General features: G+C 40.6%; 2 protein-coding genes across 6 annotated transcripts in view; one reads left to right on the top strand and one right to left on the bottom strand.

Moving 5' to 3' along the window:
* Positions 1-17,918, top strand: part of fgf18a (fibroblast growth factor 18a) — an 81,674-nt gene that overhangs the window by 18,362 nt on the left and 45,394 nt on the right. For 4 of the 5 annotated variants that reach the window (XM_034689147.1, XM_034689146.1, XM_034689145.1 and 1 more), the window contains exon 2: positions 2,440-2,564. The gene's annotated coding sequence lies outside the window, so the exon portion shown is untranslated. Of the gene's footprint in view, positions 1-143; positions 344-2,439; positions 2,565-17,918 lie in introns of those variants that run through there. The other variant, XM_034689143.1, reaches the window with a different exon arrangement.
* si:ch73-233f7.1 (uncharacterized protein LOC100537710 homolog) lies at positions 10,803-17,346 on the bottom strand. Its single transcript, XM_034689118.1, has 4 exons — positions 14,824-17,346; positions 12,180-12,238; positions 11,864-11,991; positions 10,803-11,507 (listed from the first exon to the last, which is right to left on the bottom strand). Exons 1-4 carry the CDS (start codon positions 17,344-17,346, stop codon positions 11,119-11,121), a joined length of 3,099 nt encoding a protein of 1,032 aa, XP_034545009.1. The 3' UTR covers positions 10,803-11,118.

Here is a 17,918-nt window from a genome sequence, read left to right on the forward strand (position 1 = left end):
GTTGAATAAGTACACACTAGAACGATAAAATGCACTATTTGAATTGTTTACACTTCATAGTAATATGTGTGAAATAACCTGCAAATGGTAGGGATTTGGTATAAAGTCCGTGTTGACAGGAAGTGCTTTTATTTTGAAATATCAGAAAATAGCCTCTGCGATTTTGTTATCGCAAGCTTAATGCTACGAAGTTGAGGCATGTGCGCAGAAGTTCGTGTTGTTGTGTGAAACTGAACCATCAAGACGAATCCAAAAGCAAGAGGTCCGTTTAATCAAAAGCAGGGCTCGGTACAGAGGTGATCAAAAAACTCAGGCAGAGGTCTCCATATCGAGGGGCAAAAAGGTGAGGCCACAAAACACTGAGGCATACACGAGAAACAAGAAAAAAGGCTGGAGTACTGACTCAAATGACAAGGGGAATTGGCACAAAAGGAGGCGGAGACAGGACTTAAATACACGCTAGGAGTGGGGATAACGAGACACAGGTGCGGCACATTAGATTAATCAGGGGAGCGGGAAACACAGTGACCGGAAGTCATAAAACCTGAAACAAGACGCAAGGTTAAGTAACAAAATAAAACAGGAAACATAAGCGAAGAAACATTTTGAACATCACTGAAGCAATGCAACAGAGGGAGATATAAGCTATAGCATTTTGACTCATACATTTGTAAAATTGTTGCTTCTTGCTTAAGATTTTGTCTTCTGCTGAGAATGAACATTTTTGAAGAGAAAGGAAAAGGAAGTTAAAGTTTCTTATGGTTGCTTGCCAGGTTGAGTGTAACACAACTGGGGCAACAGACATTACAACTTTGAAATAAGGGTGTTGTTTTGACACAAAACTGACAGGGAAACCAAGTCCAGCAAAATGTTAATTGTTTTTTTTTTGCATCATTTAAACTTGTATCAGGGTCTATAGTCTGCCATCAACTAGGTTTACAATTGATTATAGGTTTCCAACATGTAGGTAGCACTCACACTGTCAGAGGCTTGCCATCATCAGAATCATGTTGTATATATCTCTAAATTGTATTCTAGCTTTATTTATCTATTTTTATTTTTACTTATCTTATTTCATTTTTATTTTATTTTGTTTTACTTATTGAAACTTCTTCTATGTCTGGGTTACTGTAACAACTGAATTTCCCCCCCGGGGGATCAATAAAGTAACATCTTATCTTAATATCTTATCTTAATCAGAATCAGATTCAGGAATACTTTATTTATCCCGGGGGGAAATTCAGTCATCACAGTTGCTCCTATACTAAATAAGTAAGAATATCAAATAATATTAATAGAAGAAAGTAATTAATAAGATATAGATACAATGAAAAAAATGCTACAAGTACGTACAGATGGGAAAAAAATCTATGTAGAAAATACACGATTGAAGTCCCCAGAGATGATAATAATAATAATAATAATAATAATAATAATAATAATAATAATAATAATAATAATTCATTTGGATTTTAATTTTGATTGCTAATAACTTTTTAATAATTGTTCATTAATAGGCTCTTGTTTGCTTTATATATTTCTTTTGCACTGTCTACTCTGTTACTGTAACACTTGAATTTCCCCGTTGTGGGACGAGTAAAGGAATCTCTTATCTTATCTTATCTTATCCTAATAATACATTTTATTTAAAAGCACCAGGAAGAGGGCACTCTGGTGGTCTGTCTGGAGTCTGGCTATGGCAGCGTTGAGAACGCTGGACGAATGAATCATGAATGCCTTCGTGTTTTTAGCCTGTATGTTTGTGGTCTGAAACCATCTGTATTTCAGTAAAAACTCATATTTATTTAGTAAAATGTATTTGAATAATCCTGAAGAACCTTAACTCATCAAAATGAAGGTCTTCAGCATCACATGATGCAGGCTAGTCAGGTGCTGAGCTGTCAAAGTTGCATTATGATTGAAGAGTGGAAAAGGAATATGGCTGTTTTTATAATAAATCCCAAAATCGTTGTTAGTTTATTAAAGTTTACATTAAAGGTTCCACTCCTTGAATCATATCGAGTGGAAAGATTGAGGTCTGGAGTTGTTTATTCACTGTGGAAAGAGTGTAAAATGTTTATATACTCCTCGATAAAGGGCTAAAAGTTATATTTATGCTGAAAATATTTAATGGAGACATTTTTTGTGTTGGAAAGTGAAGTATGTTCCTTTGAGTTATTCTTAGTACATGATCTGATCTAGAAGTAAAGAAAATAACCTCAGTGGAAAAGATATTATGTGAATTAAATATCAATAATTTGTGGCATAAATAAAACAAATATCATTCATTATGGTTTGGTCTCTGGCTCATACATTTATTTATATATGTATTATATGTCATATACAGTGTATTTAGAATATATTTCTTGTAGTTGAAGAAACAAACTATCTGAAAGACAAGCATCTAATAACTGATTCTGTCCATGTTGTCACCTGCAGGTCAGATTTGTGAGTTCATTGAAGTTTATTGGAGCCAACCCAGTGGAGACCCTGGAATCCTGCACTGAAGATCCTGCTGTCAAGAACTGTCCATCTCCCTGTCAGAGTCGTAGGATCAAATCCAGGCTAGTACTACACAAATGCAAACTCCTCTGTGCCACTTGCACACACCTCTTATCCTATATTCTCAATTGTATTTGATATGGAAAGACTAAATCAGTCTGCAATCCTAAAACTCAAATCCTTTGCCAGAAAGCAATAAGTCTATTTGTAGAGTATTTGCATCATTTAGTAAGCTGTACTACTTCTTTATAAGGTTTGCGGCTACCTTGCCCAGTATCCAAATTTGTGAGTTAACCCTCCTGTTATGTTCAGGGTCAGATTGACCCTTTTCAAAGCTCAAAAAAAAAAAGAGTTAAGCGTTTTTTCGATATGAAACTTCTTCTACTTGCCTTAATTAGCGTAATCAACATATAAAATAAAAATGGTTCCTTTCACATATTTGCAACCCCCCCTGCATGTTTATGTTGCATATATACTGTTCGTCGGTCAATTTGACCCGGCAGTCGAAGTTGAGGCTAAAAGGAGTCAGAAGTGTCAAATACTAATTGTTTCTTTGCAACTGTGTGACATTTTTCACCCCAATCACATAGTTTTTTCCTTTCGCTGCTTAACTCTCTCAGTGCTCAGCCCCAGCTCTGCTCACAGCAGAACTTTGTTTTGATTGGTCAGCATGGCGGCCATGCGGCCAATCACATGTGAGTATATAGGATATAGGTGATTGAGGGGAGGCTGTGTATCATGGCTACATCAAAGAGTCTTCTTGAAGACAGGGCAAATGCTCACTGAGAGGAGAAATTGGATCAGCCCATCCAAGCTGAGGGATCATATTTTACTCAATGCCAACCTGAACTGAGGCCATTAACAATGTTTGCTCCAGTTTGGTTCTGGTTCTGTTTGTTCGAGTTTGGTTCTGGTTCTGTTTGCTTGAGTTGGTTATGGTTCTGTTTGCTTGAGTTGGTTCTGGTTCTGTTTGCTTGAGTAGGTTCTGGTTCTGTTTGCTTGAGTTTGGTTCTGGTTCTGTTTGCTTGAGTTGGTTCTGGTTATGTATGCTCGAGTTTGGTTCTGATTCTGGTTCTGTTTGCTTGAGTTTGGTTCTGGTTCTGTTAGCTTGAGTTTGGTTCTGGTTCTGTTTGCTTGAGTTGGTTCTGGTTCTGTTTGCTTGAGTTTGGTTCTGGTCCTGTTAGCTTGAGTTTGGTTCTGGTTCTGTTTGCTTGAGTTGGTTCTGTTCTGTTTTTTTAAGTTTGGTTCTGGTTCTGTTTGCTTGAGTTGGTTCTGGTTCTGTTTGCTTGAGTTTGGTTCTGTTTGCTTGAGTTGGTTCTGTTCTGTTTGCTTAAGTTTAGTTCTGGTTCTGTTTGCTTGAGTTGGTTCTTTTCTGTTTGCTTAAGTTTGGTTCTGGTTCTGTTTGCTTGAGTTGGTTCTGTTCTGTTTACTCGAGTTTGGTTCTGTTCGGTTTTGTGGATATGTTTGCAGTTTTTTGTTAAATTGTACAATAAAAAAGTTTGATTTAAATACTAAACAAAAGTAAGAATAAATGCACAAAATTGGGCAATTATAAGGCTTCTCATAAAAACACTGTCAAAAGAGCCGGCTCTTCTTCGGGAGCCGAGTCAAAAAAGCCGTCTCTCTGAAAAGAGCTGAACTTCCCATCACTACAGCAGGGGAGGAGAAAAACATACAGATTCTCTGCAAGGGAGTCCTACCAACATTATACTCTGCATCTACACATGATACACTCTCTGTCAGAGCTTTACAAAATGAGCAGCAGAAGTAAACAGGAGACAACCCTGGCACTCCTCTTTGATCATGACAGTGAAAGAGAGGAGGGTGTGTCTGAAGATGAAGACCATCTTGTGGTCAATTCTGAGTCTGATGATTCTGATTATGAACCAAATGAGGAAACAGATATTTATATTCCTCCAAGCAGACATTCACATCAAAAATGGGGAAATACAGCAATCTTCATCCCAAATATACGTCAGGCAAAACTGTCTACAGAAAACATTATAAAGACAGAGCCACTAGGATAGCAGTGACTCCTGTAACAGACATCAAGTCAGCTTTTGAGCAGGTCATGATAAATAGTAAATGGTAAATGGACTTGTACTCATATATCTCTTTACTAGTCTTCTGACCATTCAAAGCTCTTTTACATTACTGGCTCACCCAATGATGGTAGAGGCTGCTATAGTAAGGGACCATCAGTATTAGCTAATCTTATTCTAGACATTCACACACCGCTGAACAACCGAGGGAGCAGTTTGGGGTTCAGTGTTTTGCCCAAGGAGACTTCAGCATGTGACTGCAGGAGCTGAGATTGAATAGAGACAAGCTGTCAGCCATTACAACAGTGAGGGACAAGTGGGTAGAGCAACTTCCACTGCTCTATAACCCAGGCCCTAATGTCACAGTGGATGAAAGGCTAGAGGCATTCAGAGGTTCCTTCCATTTTAGGCAATATATACCCTCCAAACCAGCTAAATACAGTATCAAAATCTGGGCAGCATGTGACAGAAGAGGTGTCTTGTTAATTTATCAACATCACTTCTTAAAAAAATAAAAAATAAAAAATGAAATTAACAAAAATCTATGTCATGTAAAACTATTGTATTTATATTAAGGTCTTTCAAATGTACATTAAAAAAAAGCTTTAACATTAATTTTCATAAAACACGAGTGAGTTATCCTCATTGAACCATGATCTGTGAGAATTAAAGAACACCATTGCACTAAATATTTATTTAAATTGTTAGTAATGGAGTTAATAATGTGATTAAAAACTGTTTATTGGGATTTTTTGAGTTCTGACACTTCTGGATAATTAAACATGCCCCGGGTCAAGTTGACCCACGAACATTATTGCTGTCCCTAACCGAACATAACCAGGGGGGTAAATTGAGATTACAGATAATAAGATACAAAAAGCAGACAGCAGAAAGAATAATGTAATTAATTGGCTGACTTCTACAACAAGTAAGAAAAAAGTTTTTTTGTAATTTAATGAAAACTCAACTGAAATCAAAATCAGTGATGTTTTACAATGAAACACATGGCCGTTTTATATTACCAGTTCTTTGTCTTTTATGCTTTGTAAATGGTGAAAATAGCCTGCTCTACCTCCTGTTCAGATCTTTTACTATGACTATCACTGAGGGACTTCCACCCCAAGAAATATTAGGACAAGGTTGCTACAATACTCTTTATACTATACTACAAGACACACACAGAAAAATATTATTGTCTAAGAAAAGTAATTTATATTACTTTGAGTGTCAGTTTAGGTTAATTCATTTCATTTGTACACCATGCAGTGCCCTGAAAACTGAATAATTAAACAACCTTATAATTGTACCACAGTATTCAGTAGGAGTGAGAGTGAAAAATATTATGTATAGGTAGGCACTCTAATCTGCTCCCTCTTCCACAGTGGACTGACAAAAATGTAGTAGGGTAGAATATATCAAATATCTATAGTAAAGTTACGTTACTGTGGTGCTTAAGTAAATATATTTCCCAAAATTGGCAGAAGGGCTGGCTGATGAATTAAATAAAAAATGAAAGCTCATTTGTGCTTAAGGATGGTTTTGAAAAAGGAAAATCTAACTTTTCACTTTAGCTTTCTCCTTCGCTCCTCTTGGGCTCCTGAAGGTCACACTCTCCCCCCTGTTACTTCCTAAAGACACACAACAATGACATGACTAACAGCGTTAATCAAAAGTTTGTTCCCAGAAGAGGCACAGTGTCACAATCTTGTCAGTCGCCTGGACTTCAGTTCTACCCCTTTTCTAGGTTGATAACCTTCTCCAGTTCTTCTGGCTGTGGGTAATAAGCGGCTACAATATAGCTCTTAAAACAGTTGTCTTCTATATTGATTCTGATTAAAACAAACATGGCAAGACAGCACAGCACTGCTATCTACTCTCACAGCAACTACAGCATGCTAATGCTGCACAAGTCACTCTACAATGTCACACCCATACCTGTCCCTCCTGAAACAATGACTGGTAGGAACTAATGTTCACAACAAGACAAGACAAAAACAAATGATACTTAAAGTGCTGTGAGTAAAAGTAATATGATAATTGTAAAATTATAAAAATTATAGTTTTTAATTCTGTCATCCCCCAACTAATTCAGTGGAATTTCTTCTGCAGAATTATACCACATCCACAAAACTTGAACGCATGTTCACAGAGAAAAAAGTTAATTTGAGTATATCTAATGTTTTATATTTCAATTACACTCTTTTTAACAGACCAACATAATAGTTTTGATATGCTTTGGTGGAGTTAATTTACACTAGAAACAAAATTAATGTTGAACCATTTTGAAAACATTGAAATCTATATTTATTACCAACAAACATCAAGTTGTGATTAGTGAAGAATAGTTGTGAGACGACTGATCTGAACCTTTTTTAAATGTCCCCCATTTTTTTGACATGTTCATTTTTCTGACCATTCTGTACAACAAAGTCTTGTTGTGTTTGCTGTGTCTCACTGTTGACTCTCCCTGTACATTTAAGCTGGAGTAAAGCTACATTAAAAGCTTTGCAAGTTACTAGTTATTATAACACTGGAAAAAAATAAACTATCTACTAACCCCTGATGTTTTACACACGGTAGAAATGTATGACACAATTTGTGCATGCTAGCTAAATGTGCTGCTTGCTTGAGTTTAGTGAAATTGTCAATTTGTTCATAGGTCAAAAATAAATTTTGAAAAGTAAATGCCTCAGAAGTTATTCTTAGATAGAACAAATGTAAAACTTGTTCTTGTATAAAAGTCTATCAGTCCAAAAACTATATTCTCAAGTATACTTCTACTGAATTCAAGGCAAGCCACTGTACCAAGAAGAATTACTAGTTTATAAAAATAATTCAGTAAGCACTTGGATAAACATGTGTTTACATAGCAAAATATAAAGAATGATCATGACACAAAATAATTCATTAAAGCTGTTTTATTACAACATTACTGACTATATTATATCTAACCTATCCTAAAGTTACCAGTGCTATTTTGGATACTCATTGAGACAAAACTTTAATAATGTTATTTTTTTGCTGCAAAGCAACCTGCAATTATTAAATGCCTTGTTACAATTAGTACAACAACACAAAAGGCAAAAATAGATATATTTTACAAGTTCAATTGATTGATAACAAACACAATGAAACTTTATTCTGGCCCATTTCACTTTAAAAACAAGGCAATAGTAAGTAGTTTTGAAGTTCACAAAATATAAAATTACAAAAGATGACATAAACACAGAACAACTATAAATGTTCGCAAAATAAACTATGCCCAAATACATTTAAAGTCCATGTGACTGAAGGTGCATTTCCCAGACAGCATACATGCAGTTAAACACAATCGTTAAACTTCAAAAACAGTCCAGTGTTTGTTACCTCTCTTTGTTAGTTTTTGGCAACAAAGCACCAGGTGTTGTGTTAGTGGATTGACTTAATCATTACTTATACTGAAACATGAAATGAAGCCCTCAGAGCCTCTCTGTTATTTTTTAAGGGAATTTATCCGAATACAAATGCAAACAGTGTGCATAAGAATTTACAACCAAAGAATCCATCTCAAAAAAAGAGAAAAAGAGAGAAAAGAAAACTACAACAAGCCTCTCCTGTCTCTGCCCCCACTCCCAAACAACAGCATGTATTCAAGCTCCCCTATGTTGTCTTCCATTATTTTAAATACCTATCCTGCCTCATGCTCTATGAATTAACAAATACAATAATCTACTCTTCAAAACTCTGTCTGTTTGGTTTGCAACAATTCTTACTCAAAGATGCCCTCTGCTGGGGGAATGTGGTACTAAAACAATGATTCAATCACCTCATGCTCTATATGAGAAAATAATCATGGATTCTCTTTCACTCAATATTTCACTATCATTTAAGATGAAAACTTGAGCACAGTATTTGAACATGGTGAAAAATACCTGCAATTTTCTAAAATGTATGATGACGGGATTTTAATGGATCACAAATATGTTGCATGTGGTTTATTTGTCAGTTCAGTGTTACTTCTTAAGTACTTGACCAGAGTAAAAACCCTTTACGGACCAAATATTGTCCTTTTTACTCCACTCACTCAATTTATATTTTTTTTACAAATACATATGGTATACAAAGCAGCAGTTATCTAAAAGGAAGTGTGATTATTTTTTGTACAGTGAAGCACTTAACCACACAAAGTTCTCAAATGAGCTTTTCCACAACCAGTTTCACTTTCAGTGGCAGACTCTGTTTTCCACATGTGACTCTCACTAGGGAGACTTAATGTTTATAATTACTACATTTACTTGTGACACTGGGTTTTTACTTACTATGAAATAAGTGAAGTAATACAGTTTTGGAAGTGCTGCTGTCACTTTGGTTGATTATTATCTGAATATTTATTTTACCATTACCACCAAAGAACAAAAAACCTTGGCCCATGATTTTTTAATGAATATGTGCCCCTTTCACTGACCTAACTTCGTTTTTTTAGAACCATCACTGTAGGAAAAAAACAGATATGAGTCATGCAAATACACATAGGTTATAAAAGCTGTTAAAATTGGATAAGTGTGGATTTAAAGTTGGTGTGTGTGGTGGAGAGGCAGAGAAGAGAGGTGCCTAGAAAGCATCAATTCAAACACATTACACCAGTTTTCATTGCATTGTATCACAAGCGCCCTCTGGTGGATAATTTTGAAATTGCATCTGGCCAGAAAAATAACTTCTGACACAAACAATTTCAGCACCGGGAGCATGGACAGCTCCTCATGCTAATGACCATCATGAATAGAAAATGTAAAGTGACACAAGATGGCCTTTATGCGGGGTCATGTTGCTGTATCCATGCTACTGGGCCTACTTGGACGTTTTATATTTTGATACTATTTTGTTACAATTTCACCAGCCGTGGAGCCATAGATAATCTGATATTTTAAAAAGATTTTTCTGTCTGCTCTTCAAGCTTATGCATGTCTCTGAACATGTCTTTTTTTAATTATGCCAAAGCAACTTTGTAATTACAAAACCAAGAAAGAATACTAAGGCACTTTTTTGAACGGTAACAATGCCTTTGTTTTCATTTTCCCTATTTACATTGCCATGAAGATGAAGGCATTTTAACCGTTCAGAAGAGACTGCCTTGGAATTCTTTTTGTTTTTCTAAGATTACATGTATCCCTGTCCAAAGAGCACCTCAAACTAACAACTTTTTAAAATTTGACTTTAAATTTGTTCTTATTGCCTAGTGAAATCCTACACCTCTGTTTTAATAATAGAGCTCCGTTCCTCACTCACTTCTGAAAGTAAGCCTCAGTGACCTAAATCTGGTTGCCCCTCCAGCCGTCCCTATGGATCACCTTTCCGCAGAGAAGGTGATCCTGCTACCCTCCTTGCTCTCTACGGACCCCGTTTCCTTATTAACGGAATTATTTTCAATCCAAGCCATACCACGACCTAATTACCCTGTTCATTTCTGGCCGGTGGCCAACTCTCATCTGTTGATGGTAGGAACTAATTCCCAGAGAAGTAGGATGTAAAAGGGCACAGAGAGAGAAGTCACAGGCCCCCAAGCTCACATCCAGGTGTGGCATTTGGAGCTGAGACCCTCTCTTTCCCCTGACGCTTGTATTCGTGTTCGTGGTCTTAATTAAAGTGATATTTCGAGAGAGGAGGTTCTGTTTGTTCAGTTAATGAACCCCACTATTCTCTGCGGGCAAATGGAAATGCAAGCACTCCAATTAGCATATGTTAGCATTTTACTGTGTTTATTCCTCACCATGGAAAACAGCTTACCAAGGCGAAAAGCTTTCCACCCTGGTAAGAGTGGCTGTGGAACTTTTTCACCCCAAAATAATTGACCCAAGTTTATTAAACACAGATCCAGGAAACTCACATCTGAATGCTTCTGTGCATGTAGATCAACCAAATCTGTTCGAGTGCGTACATGAATCAGTGCACGTTGTTTGAATTTTATGCATTGCCACAGGCAGCCTACACATGGGTGTTTGAGAGCTATGAGAAGAAACATATGAAAAAAATAGTTTATTCTCATAAATGTATACAGTACATGTGTAGGGAAAATCCCTGGCCTTTACAGTTACCTGCATCATGTTGCAGCTTGCATATACATTATCGCACTATTTGTCATATTCACACAAGCTCTGTCAGCAAACAAACATACAAAAGAAAAACACCTTTTCATAAAACAGAAAATATAAAGTCATAAGGATGTGCAAAAATATTGTTCACCTATGTTTTTTCAAAACATGTTGGATGTAATTGCTGCACCAGTTTGATTGTCTAAATAATAATAATGGTAATAATAAGGATAATAACAACAACAATAATTATAGGCAGACACATATATTGGCCTTTATCAAGTGGCATGTCACATAAATAGACATAATACTTTATTTCCCATCAGTGTTTTAGCCTAAATCAACTTTTCATTCATTATAGCTCTCACTCAATAAATTGCACATCCTCTGTGTTTTTCAGTCCACCTAAATTAAATGTTCATTATATATACCAAATGGTCTCCTCCTCAGCGTTGAGATGAGGTTTTCCATCATATTAATCATCCATTCAGGCAGTCTTTGACACATCAATCATTGTACAGATCATTATTTATCATCGCAGCCTCTCCCTGGGGGGACATCTGAAGGCGTCGCTTCTTGCCAAAAGTGGAGAAGGAGTTGTGGACGTCCAGCTCACTGCGCTGCGCTGTAGGCCTCAGGGTGCAAAAGCCTGATGGGGTCCCAGGGATGTACATATTGTGGTGATAGTCTGGTGGTGGGTGTGGGTGTGGGTGAGGGTGTTGGTGTGGGTGTGGGTGTGGGTGTGGATGAGGCTGTGGCTGTGGGTGTGGGTGTGGGTGAGGGTGAGGGTGAGGGTGGGAGGGGATGGATGGCTGCTGCTGCTGGGGAGGAGGTGTGCAGCGTGGAGTCCAGGGGCGAGAGGGGACACCACTGGTTGATGGAGACATCTTGTAATCTGTAGTGTGATAGAGAGGAGAGACAACCACTTAATTATGCAGTGTTGACTTACTTATATATTGTTGTTTGCATCTGCATGGCACTTTTCTAAAACAACATCAAAGAGATAAAAGAGGAAGCCTGCCAGAATAATCCAAAAACAGAGCTTTGGCTATGGACTACAAAAGTAACCCTGATTATTGTTTGTGTTCATTGAGATGAGGTGAAACTACACAGACAACATACTTTAGGATAAAACGTAGGGAAACAGAACGTCACTGCATAAAAGCAAAGAGTATTTTATAAACAAAAGTTGTTTTTGTGTTATCATGACAACCGATTAAGTTGAGTACATTTAGGAAGTTAGTCTCTCACCTTTCATGCCTCTCATATGAGTTCCCCAGGTCCAATACTGTCCAGGTGCCATGGATGTAACATAATTTTCTGGGTCTGCATGCATGGCCTTACGCATGAGGGTGCCATCCATGTTGATAGAGTTATAACTGCAAAGAAAAAAACATACCAATGTGTAATAACAGCATGCTACAGTCCTGTGGGAGTCCATTTGAACATTTCTTTTTTTCAATACAGATCATTTTGATTAATCTTTAAACTAATAAAAAAAAAAGTAAAGGTAAATTTAAGGTTGCTTTACATTTGGTTGACAAAGGTCAAAGGTCAGAAACAGTACCTTTTAATGGAGGAGTTCTGGTTCTTTGTAAGGGTCCAGTCTGTGTTTGGCTGCTTCAGCTACAGGAAATAAAACAGCATGAAAGAATTTAATTTTGGCTCACAAAAAATGATTTTAAAAACATGTGTAGACGGATGGCAGTGTAGTGTCACTGTCCCGGTCTGTTTAGAGGAATGTCTTTCAAAAATGTTACAGAGAAAAACAACGTCTTCTCATTCTGTCCTCTTGAATCAGTAGAGGTCAGGTATAATTGACATGAGGAGCAGTCTATCTTTGTATTCGTCCTGAAATGGAGACATGAGTCCTTTCACATGTATCGTGACTGCCACCTTGTGGATGTTTTGTAGAACGTCATTTTTATGAGCAGAGGTGCACTTGCCTTCAGCTACAGCTCGCCTGTCACTTAGTTTAGCTTTTATCCTCTAGCGCAGAGGGAGGGGTGATGGAGAGCACCCGCGTGATATTTATTCCACGTCTGAGTCTCATAGTATGGATTCCACGCTCTATTAATTCACTTGAAATTGTTAACAAGGAGAATGCGACGTAAGCGTATTATTAGAATCGGTATTCAAAATACACCCCTTGCCAAGTACGCACAAAACCAATTAGAACCCCACCGGGATGAAACGAAACATGATTTTAATCTTCAAAGGAAACCGTGCCAGGGAGGAAATTAAGAAATTACACACGTCATTGTTTTGTGGATTTTATGCATCATTTTACATTAATATTTGCCTGACGCTCCTCGAGCAAGGTTTTTAATTAAAAGTCTCACAGAGAGCCTTGAAAAGTTTACGGTCCTTGTAGCTGTATATGCACAACCCAAGGGACTAAAACACGCATTTACACGGGTTCACGTGCACGCACCTGTCCTGCGTGTCTTACACGCCTGAACGTGTGTTTAATCCTTCTTTTCACCTTCAGTTCATAAACAGGCCTGCTATTCGCTTGCTTCGTGTAATGCTGTAATAGTTTCCTAGTGATTTGCCTTTTAGATTTAATGTGTCACTGACGACCTCGTGAGGTCTTTACGCAGAGGGACACCAATTAACGAAAAGCAGGAAGGAAGAAAGGAAGGAAGGACACTATCTCCTGAAGGAGCATGGCTGCAGGCAGAACAATCACCGTGACCTCGTAATGCCTCTTGTGGCCAGAGGTGTATGTGCCAGTGACCGAGGTGACATTTGTCATTCTGCCTGGTAGAGTCTGGTATCAGAGGTCTTTGTCCCTCAACGTTTTCATGAAAACAAATGATCAGTATGCACTGATTTCCGGTCTGGTACCCAGTCCATTAGAATTAGAAAACACTTGTGTAGACATCCTGCCTCCGTAAACTCCCTTTCTCCTTGTCTCCTTCCTCCCTCTCTCCCTCTATTTCACCCCTCCTCTCCCCACTCCCTTGCTCAACAAATATGAAGCCACATCTCTCTCTCTCTCTCTCTCTCTCTCTCTCTCTCTCTCTCTCTCTCTCTCTCTCTCTCTCCCCCCTCACACTCAGAGGACAGCGTTTGAGCCGATCTACAGGCGGCCCACGTCTCATTCCAGCCATGTCCTTGCCCCCCCCCCCCCCTCCACTTGCCCCCTCTCCTCTCTGTGTCCTCTCCCCTGTCTCCCCAAAACCGGCTATTTGCCATTTTTCATCAATAATGGACAGCCTCTCTTGCGAATACGCTACATTGTGTGTAGTATAATGGTCCGTCCGCGCGTATGCCCTTGGGGCATAGTTAGTGAGGTTATCTGTCCTGTATTGTTAGTTTGAGAACAAGAAGGCGCGTCCTGAATCTCAGTGGTCGAAACAGAATCGTCTGAAATCAGGGCAGATTAATTCAAACTGGCTTTCACCTTGTCCATCATAACCTTGATTTTTTTTTTGTAACTTAGGTAGATGTGTGTGTGCGTGTGTGTGCGTGTGTATATGTGTATGTGTCTGAGTACGACCGTGAGTGTGTGTGTGTGTGTGAGAGAGAGAGAGAGAGAGAGAGAGAGAGAGCGCGTGTGTATATGTGTGTGCGCGTGCGTCCTCCAGTGGGTTGAGTCTGTTGTAATGACACTGATGATGTAGGTCAAAAACTACTATAATAGAAGTCCTAGAATATATATTAAAAGCGTTCCACGTGTTTTTCTGTAAAATGTGTCGCGAAGACAACCCTGAGTGTTACTAAGATTGATAGAGAAGTCAACTTGATCCCCGCTTCCTCTCCTCCTCTCACACAGTAATTGATATCTCACTTCAGTCTTTACAGATGATCAGGCACGCTATGCGCAGAGCATATGCTCCCTGCTAGACAGAGTTTAACACTTTCATTAACATGTCAATTAAAATTTAATCTCACATCGTCTCACTTCATTTCCCGTGTGCCAAACATAACTTTAGGCGGCATTATGAGGATAAATTATTGTCACGATTATAAAAACAGGCGAGACAACACATGCTGTATGGAGACTATGAGCCTTGTCTCTTGCTCAAGTTGACTTTAAATCAGTCTGGCGTGATGCGTGGTTTGACCTTCATGGGCGAATGTCAGAGCCTAGATTCTTATCAGATAGAAAACTTATCTGGATTTTGCGGTGACAGTGATTGAAACAGAAGTATTCAAATGAACAGCATTTCCTCTCTTGTCTTTGACTGCTGATATCACCGTACCTCGCTGGGGGTAGTTGCTCCGTTGTTCACAGACGCGCTCCGGCTCTGCGCGTTCCACGAGTTTTCAGCGCTCTTCGCCTCGTTGTTCCTCGGTGTGCTGCTGGGGCTGCACGGCTTCAGAAACATAAAGTCACTTTTGGCAGATTCGGGGGTCAGGCACACTTTGTAACAATAAGACTGAGAGAGGCTGCTGTTTCCGTTCACCTCCATACAGTTTGTTGGCACTTTGGCCGCGGAGGAAATCTGCAGGTTGAGGTTAGATTTTTTGAATACCTCCGGGGGCGGATCGGGCTGAAACCCACCGCAACAGCAACATGCGAACGGGGGGAGGTTGTACCCACTGATGGTCTCCCTGTCCTTGTAGCACTTGACCGCAGCCAGCACGATAATTGCCACCAGGAATATTAAAGATATTGTGCTCAGTGACACGATCAAGTAGAGAGCAAGGTTGGAGGGGGGCTGTGGGCTGAGTGTGAGATCTCCGAAATCTGACAGCGACTCAGGCACGCTGTCTACCACTGTGAGGACAATGGAGACGGTGGCGGAGAGCGGTGGCTGCCCGTTGTCCTTGACTAATATAACCAGCCTTTGCCTTGTTGCGTCTTTTTCCACTAACCGGCGAATCGTCCTTATTTCTCCCGTGTACAAAGCCACACTGAACAGTCCCGGGTCCGTAGCCTGTAACACCTGGTAGGAGAGCCGGGAGTTCTGCCCTGCGTCCGCGTCCAACGCAGTTATTTTGGTTACCAGATACCCAGCGTCCACTGAGCGAGGAACCACCTCTGCTGCCACGGTGCCGTTTTTGGGCAGCGGGGACACAATGATAGGTGCGTTGTCGTTCTGGTCCAAGACAAAGACGTTAACTGTGACATTACTAGCGAGAGGGGGGAAACCAGCGTCTTGCGCCTGAACCAGTATCTGAAAGTTTCTGAGTTGCTCATAATCAAAGGAGCGCAGTGCGTAGATGTTGCCGTTATCGGAATTGATTGAGACATAAGTGGACACGGGCATGCCCTGAATCTGACCCTCGAGAATAGAATAAGACAGATAGGCGTTCTGGTTAGAATCGGGGTCGAAGGCAGTCACAGAGCAAATGGAAGCGCCAGGGGCATTATTCTCGGTCACATAAACAGTGTATGAAGGTTGAGAGAACCGTGGGGGGTTGTCATTAATGTCAGACACTTGCACGAGGATGGTTTTCCTGGTGGAGAGCGAAGGAGAGCCCAGGTCTCGTGCTGTGAGGGTGATGTTGTATTCGGACACCGCTTCCCTGTCCAGAAACTCGCTCGTCACCAGAGTATAATAGTTTTTAAAAGATGAGTGGAGCTGAAAGGGCACGTTGCTCGGAATTTGGCAGTCCACGTTCCCGTTCTCCCCGGAGTCCCGGTCCATTACACTGATAACAGCAATCACCGTGCCTGGTGGCGCGTCCTCCTGCACAGGAGTCGACACTGACGTGAGGATGACCTCGGGCGCGTTGTCATTCACATCCAGGATGTCCACCAGCACTTTGCTATGCACTGCCACAGCCGAGGGTCCCCTGTCTTTAGCCTGCACATACAGTTCATAAACACTGGCTTTCTCATAGTCCACAACGCCCTTCACTCGGATTTCACCCGTGTACGGGTCCACGTTAAACAGTTCTCGCACCTTTAGGGGTGCGTGCCCGCTAAACGCGTAGGTCACCTCACCGTTGGATCCCTCGTCCAAGTCCGTGGCGTTCAGCTTCAGCACCTGTGCCCCCCTCGGTGCGTTCTCCACCAGGCTCGCCCTGTAAACTGAGCGGTCAAACACGGGCACATTATCGTTCGCGTCTAACACTGTGATGGTTATCAGTGCTGTCCCGGAGCGTTCCGGTGACCCCCCGTCAAAGGCAGTGAGTACCATTTCGTGTTTTTTCTGCTGCTCCCGGTCCAGTGGGGTGTCCAGCACGAGCTCAGCAAACTTGCTTCCATCATTGCGCGTCTGGATGTTCAGCACGAAGTGCTCGTTTGCGCTCAGCTGGTAGGAGCGCAGAGAGTTGGTGCCCACGTCCTGATCCTGTGCGCTCTCTAACGGGAAACGGGAGCCAGGCGCAGCTGACTCTGTGATGTCAAGATTAAACTCAGTCCAGGGAAAACTGGGAGAGTTATCATTAACATCTAAAATCTCCACTTCAACTCTGTACAATTCTAAGGGGTTTTCAATAACCACTTGTAAGTGTAAAAAACAGTTCGGGCTTCGTTCACACAGCTCCTCTCTGTCCATTTTTTCGTTAACGAAGAGGATGCCATTCTCCAAGTTCACCTCCAAATACTGCTTCTTTGCGCCGGAGACTATACGAAACCGACGGGCTGACAGCTTGGCCACGTCCAAGCCCAGATCTTCGGCGATGTTGCCCACAAAAGCTCCATGCTCTAGTTCTTCGGGAATGGAGTAACGAATCTGTGCAAGAACCAGGTCCACTACACACGCACACAGAAGAAGGCATATGACCAGCCCAGTCACCGGCACCCAACTGCCTCTGGAGAGTCTGTGATCCATTTCAGTTGCGTGCGTAAAATCACCTCACCCTGACATCTCTCGCCCCACACAGCCAAACCGCTAAAAAGTGCATAAACACACAGTCTCTCATAAACAATAATAAAAAAAAAATCACTTTCAAGTTTGTAACACCTATGTGTATGAAAAACTTTCCTTGATTGTTAAGCTGAGGGCTCGGGGAAGGAAAACATCTCGGTCCCTCTCTGTTGTGCTCCACGCGCAACACCGGTGGTGAGTGAACGGGGGAGGCTCGCGCTTTGATTTTCCAGTGTATTAGACACTTGGAGGAGCTGGTGGGGAGGCGTGTGTGTGTTTGTATGAGAGAGAGAGAGAGAGAGAGAGAGAGAGAAGGGGAGACGTTGGTCTAGCTGCTCCGTATTGGAGGACGCCGACGCGAAGTGCGCCTCTAATTACTGTAGACGTTTAACCCTTTCGCATCCTCCTGTCTGTTCCTCTGACCCATTAAAGACACGAGAAGGCGCAAGTTTGACACCAGACGTCAGAGCCAGATTTGGATTAGGGGACAAATTGTGTTGTGGGTGTCGTTTTCTAGGCTGCAGTTAACAGATGAC

The sequence above is a fragment of the Notolabrus celidotus genome, chromosome 8 (genome assembly GCF_009762535.1).
Source record: "Notolabrus celidotus isolate fNotCel1 chromosome 8, fNotCel1.pri, whole genome shotgun sequence".
Classification (NCBI taxonomy): domain Eukaryota; kingdom Metazoa; phylum Chordata; class Actinopteri; order Labriformes; family Labridae; genus Notolabrus; species Notolabrus celidotus.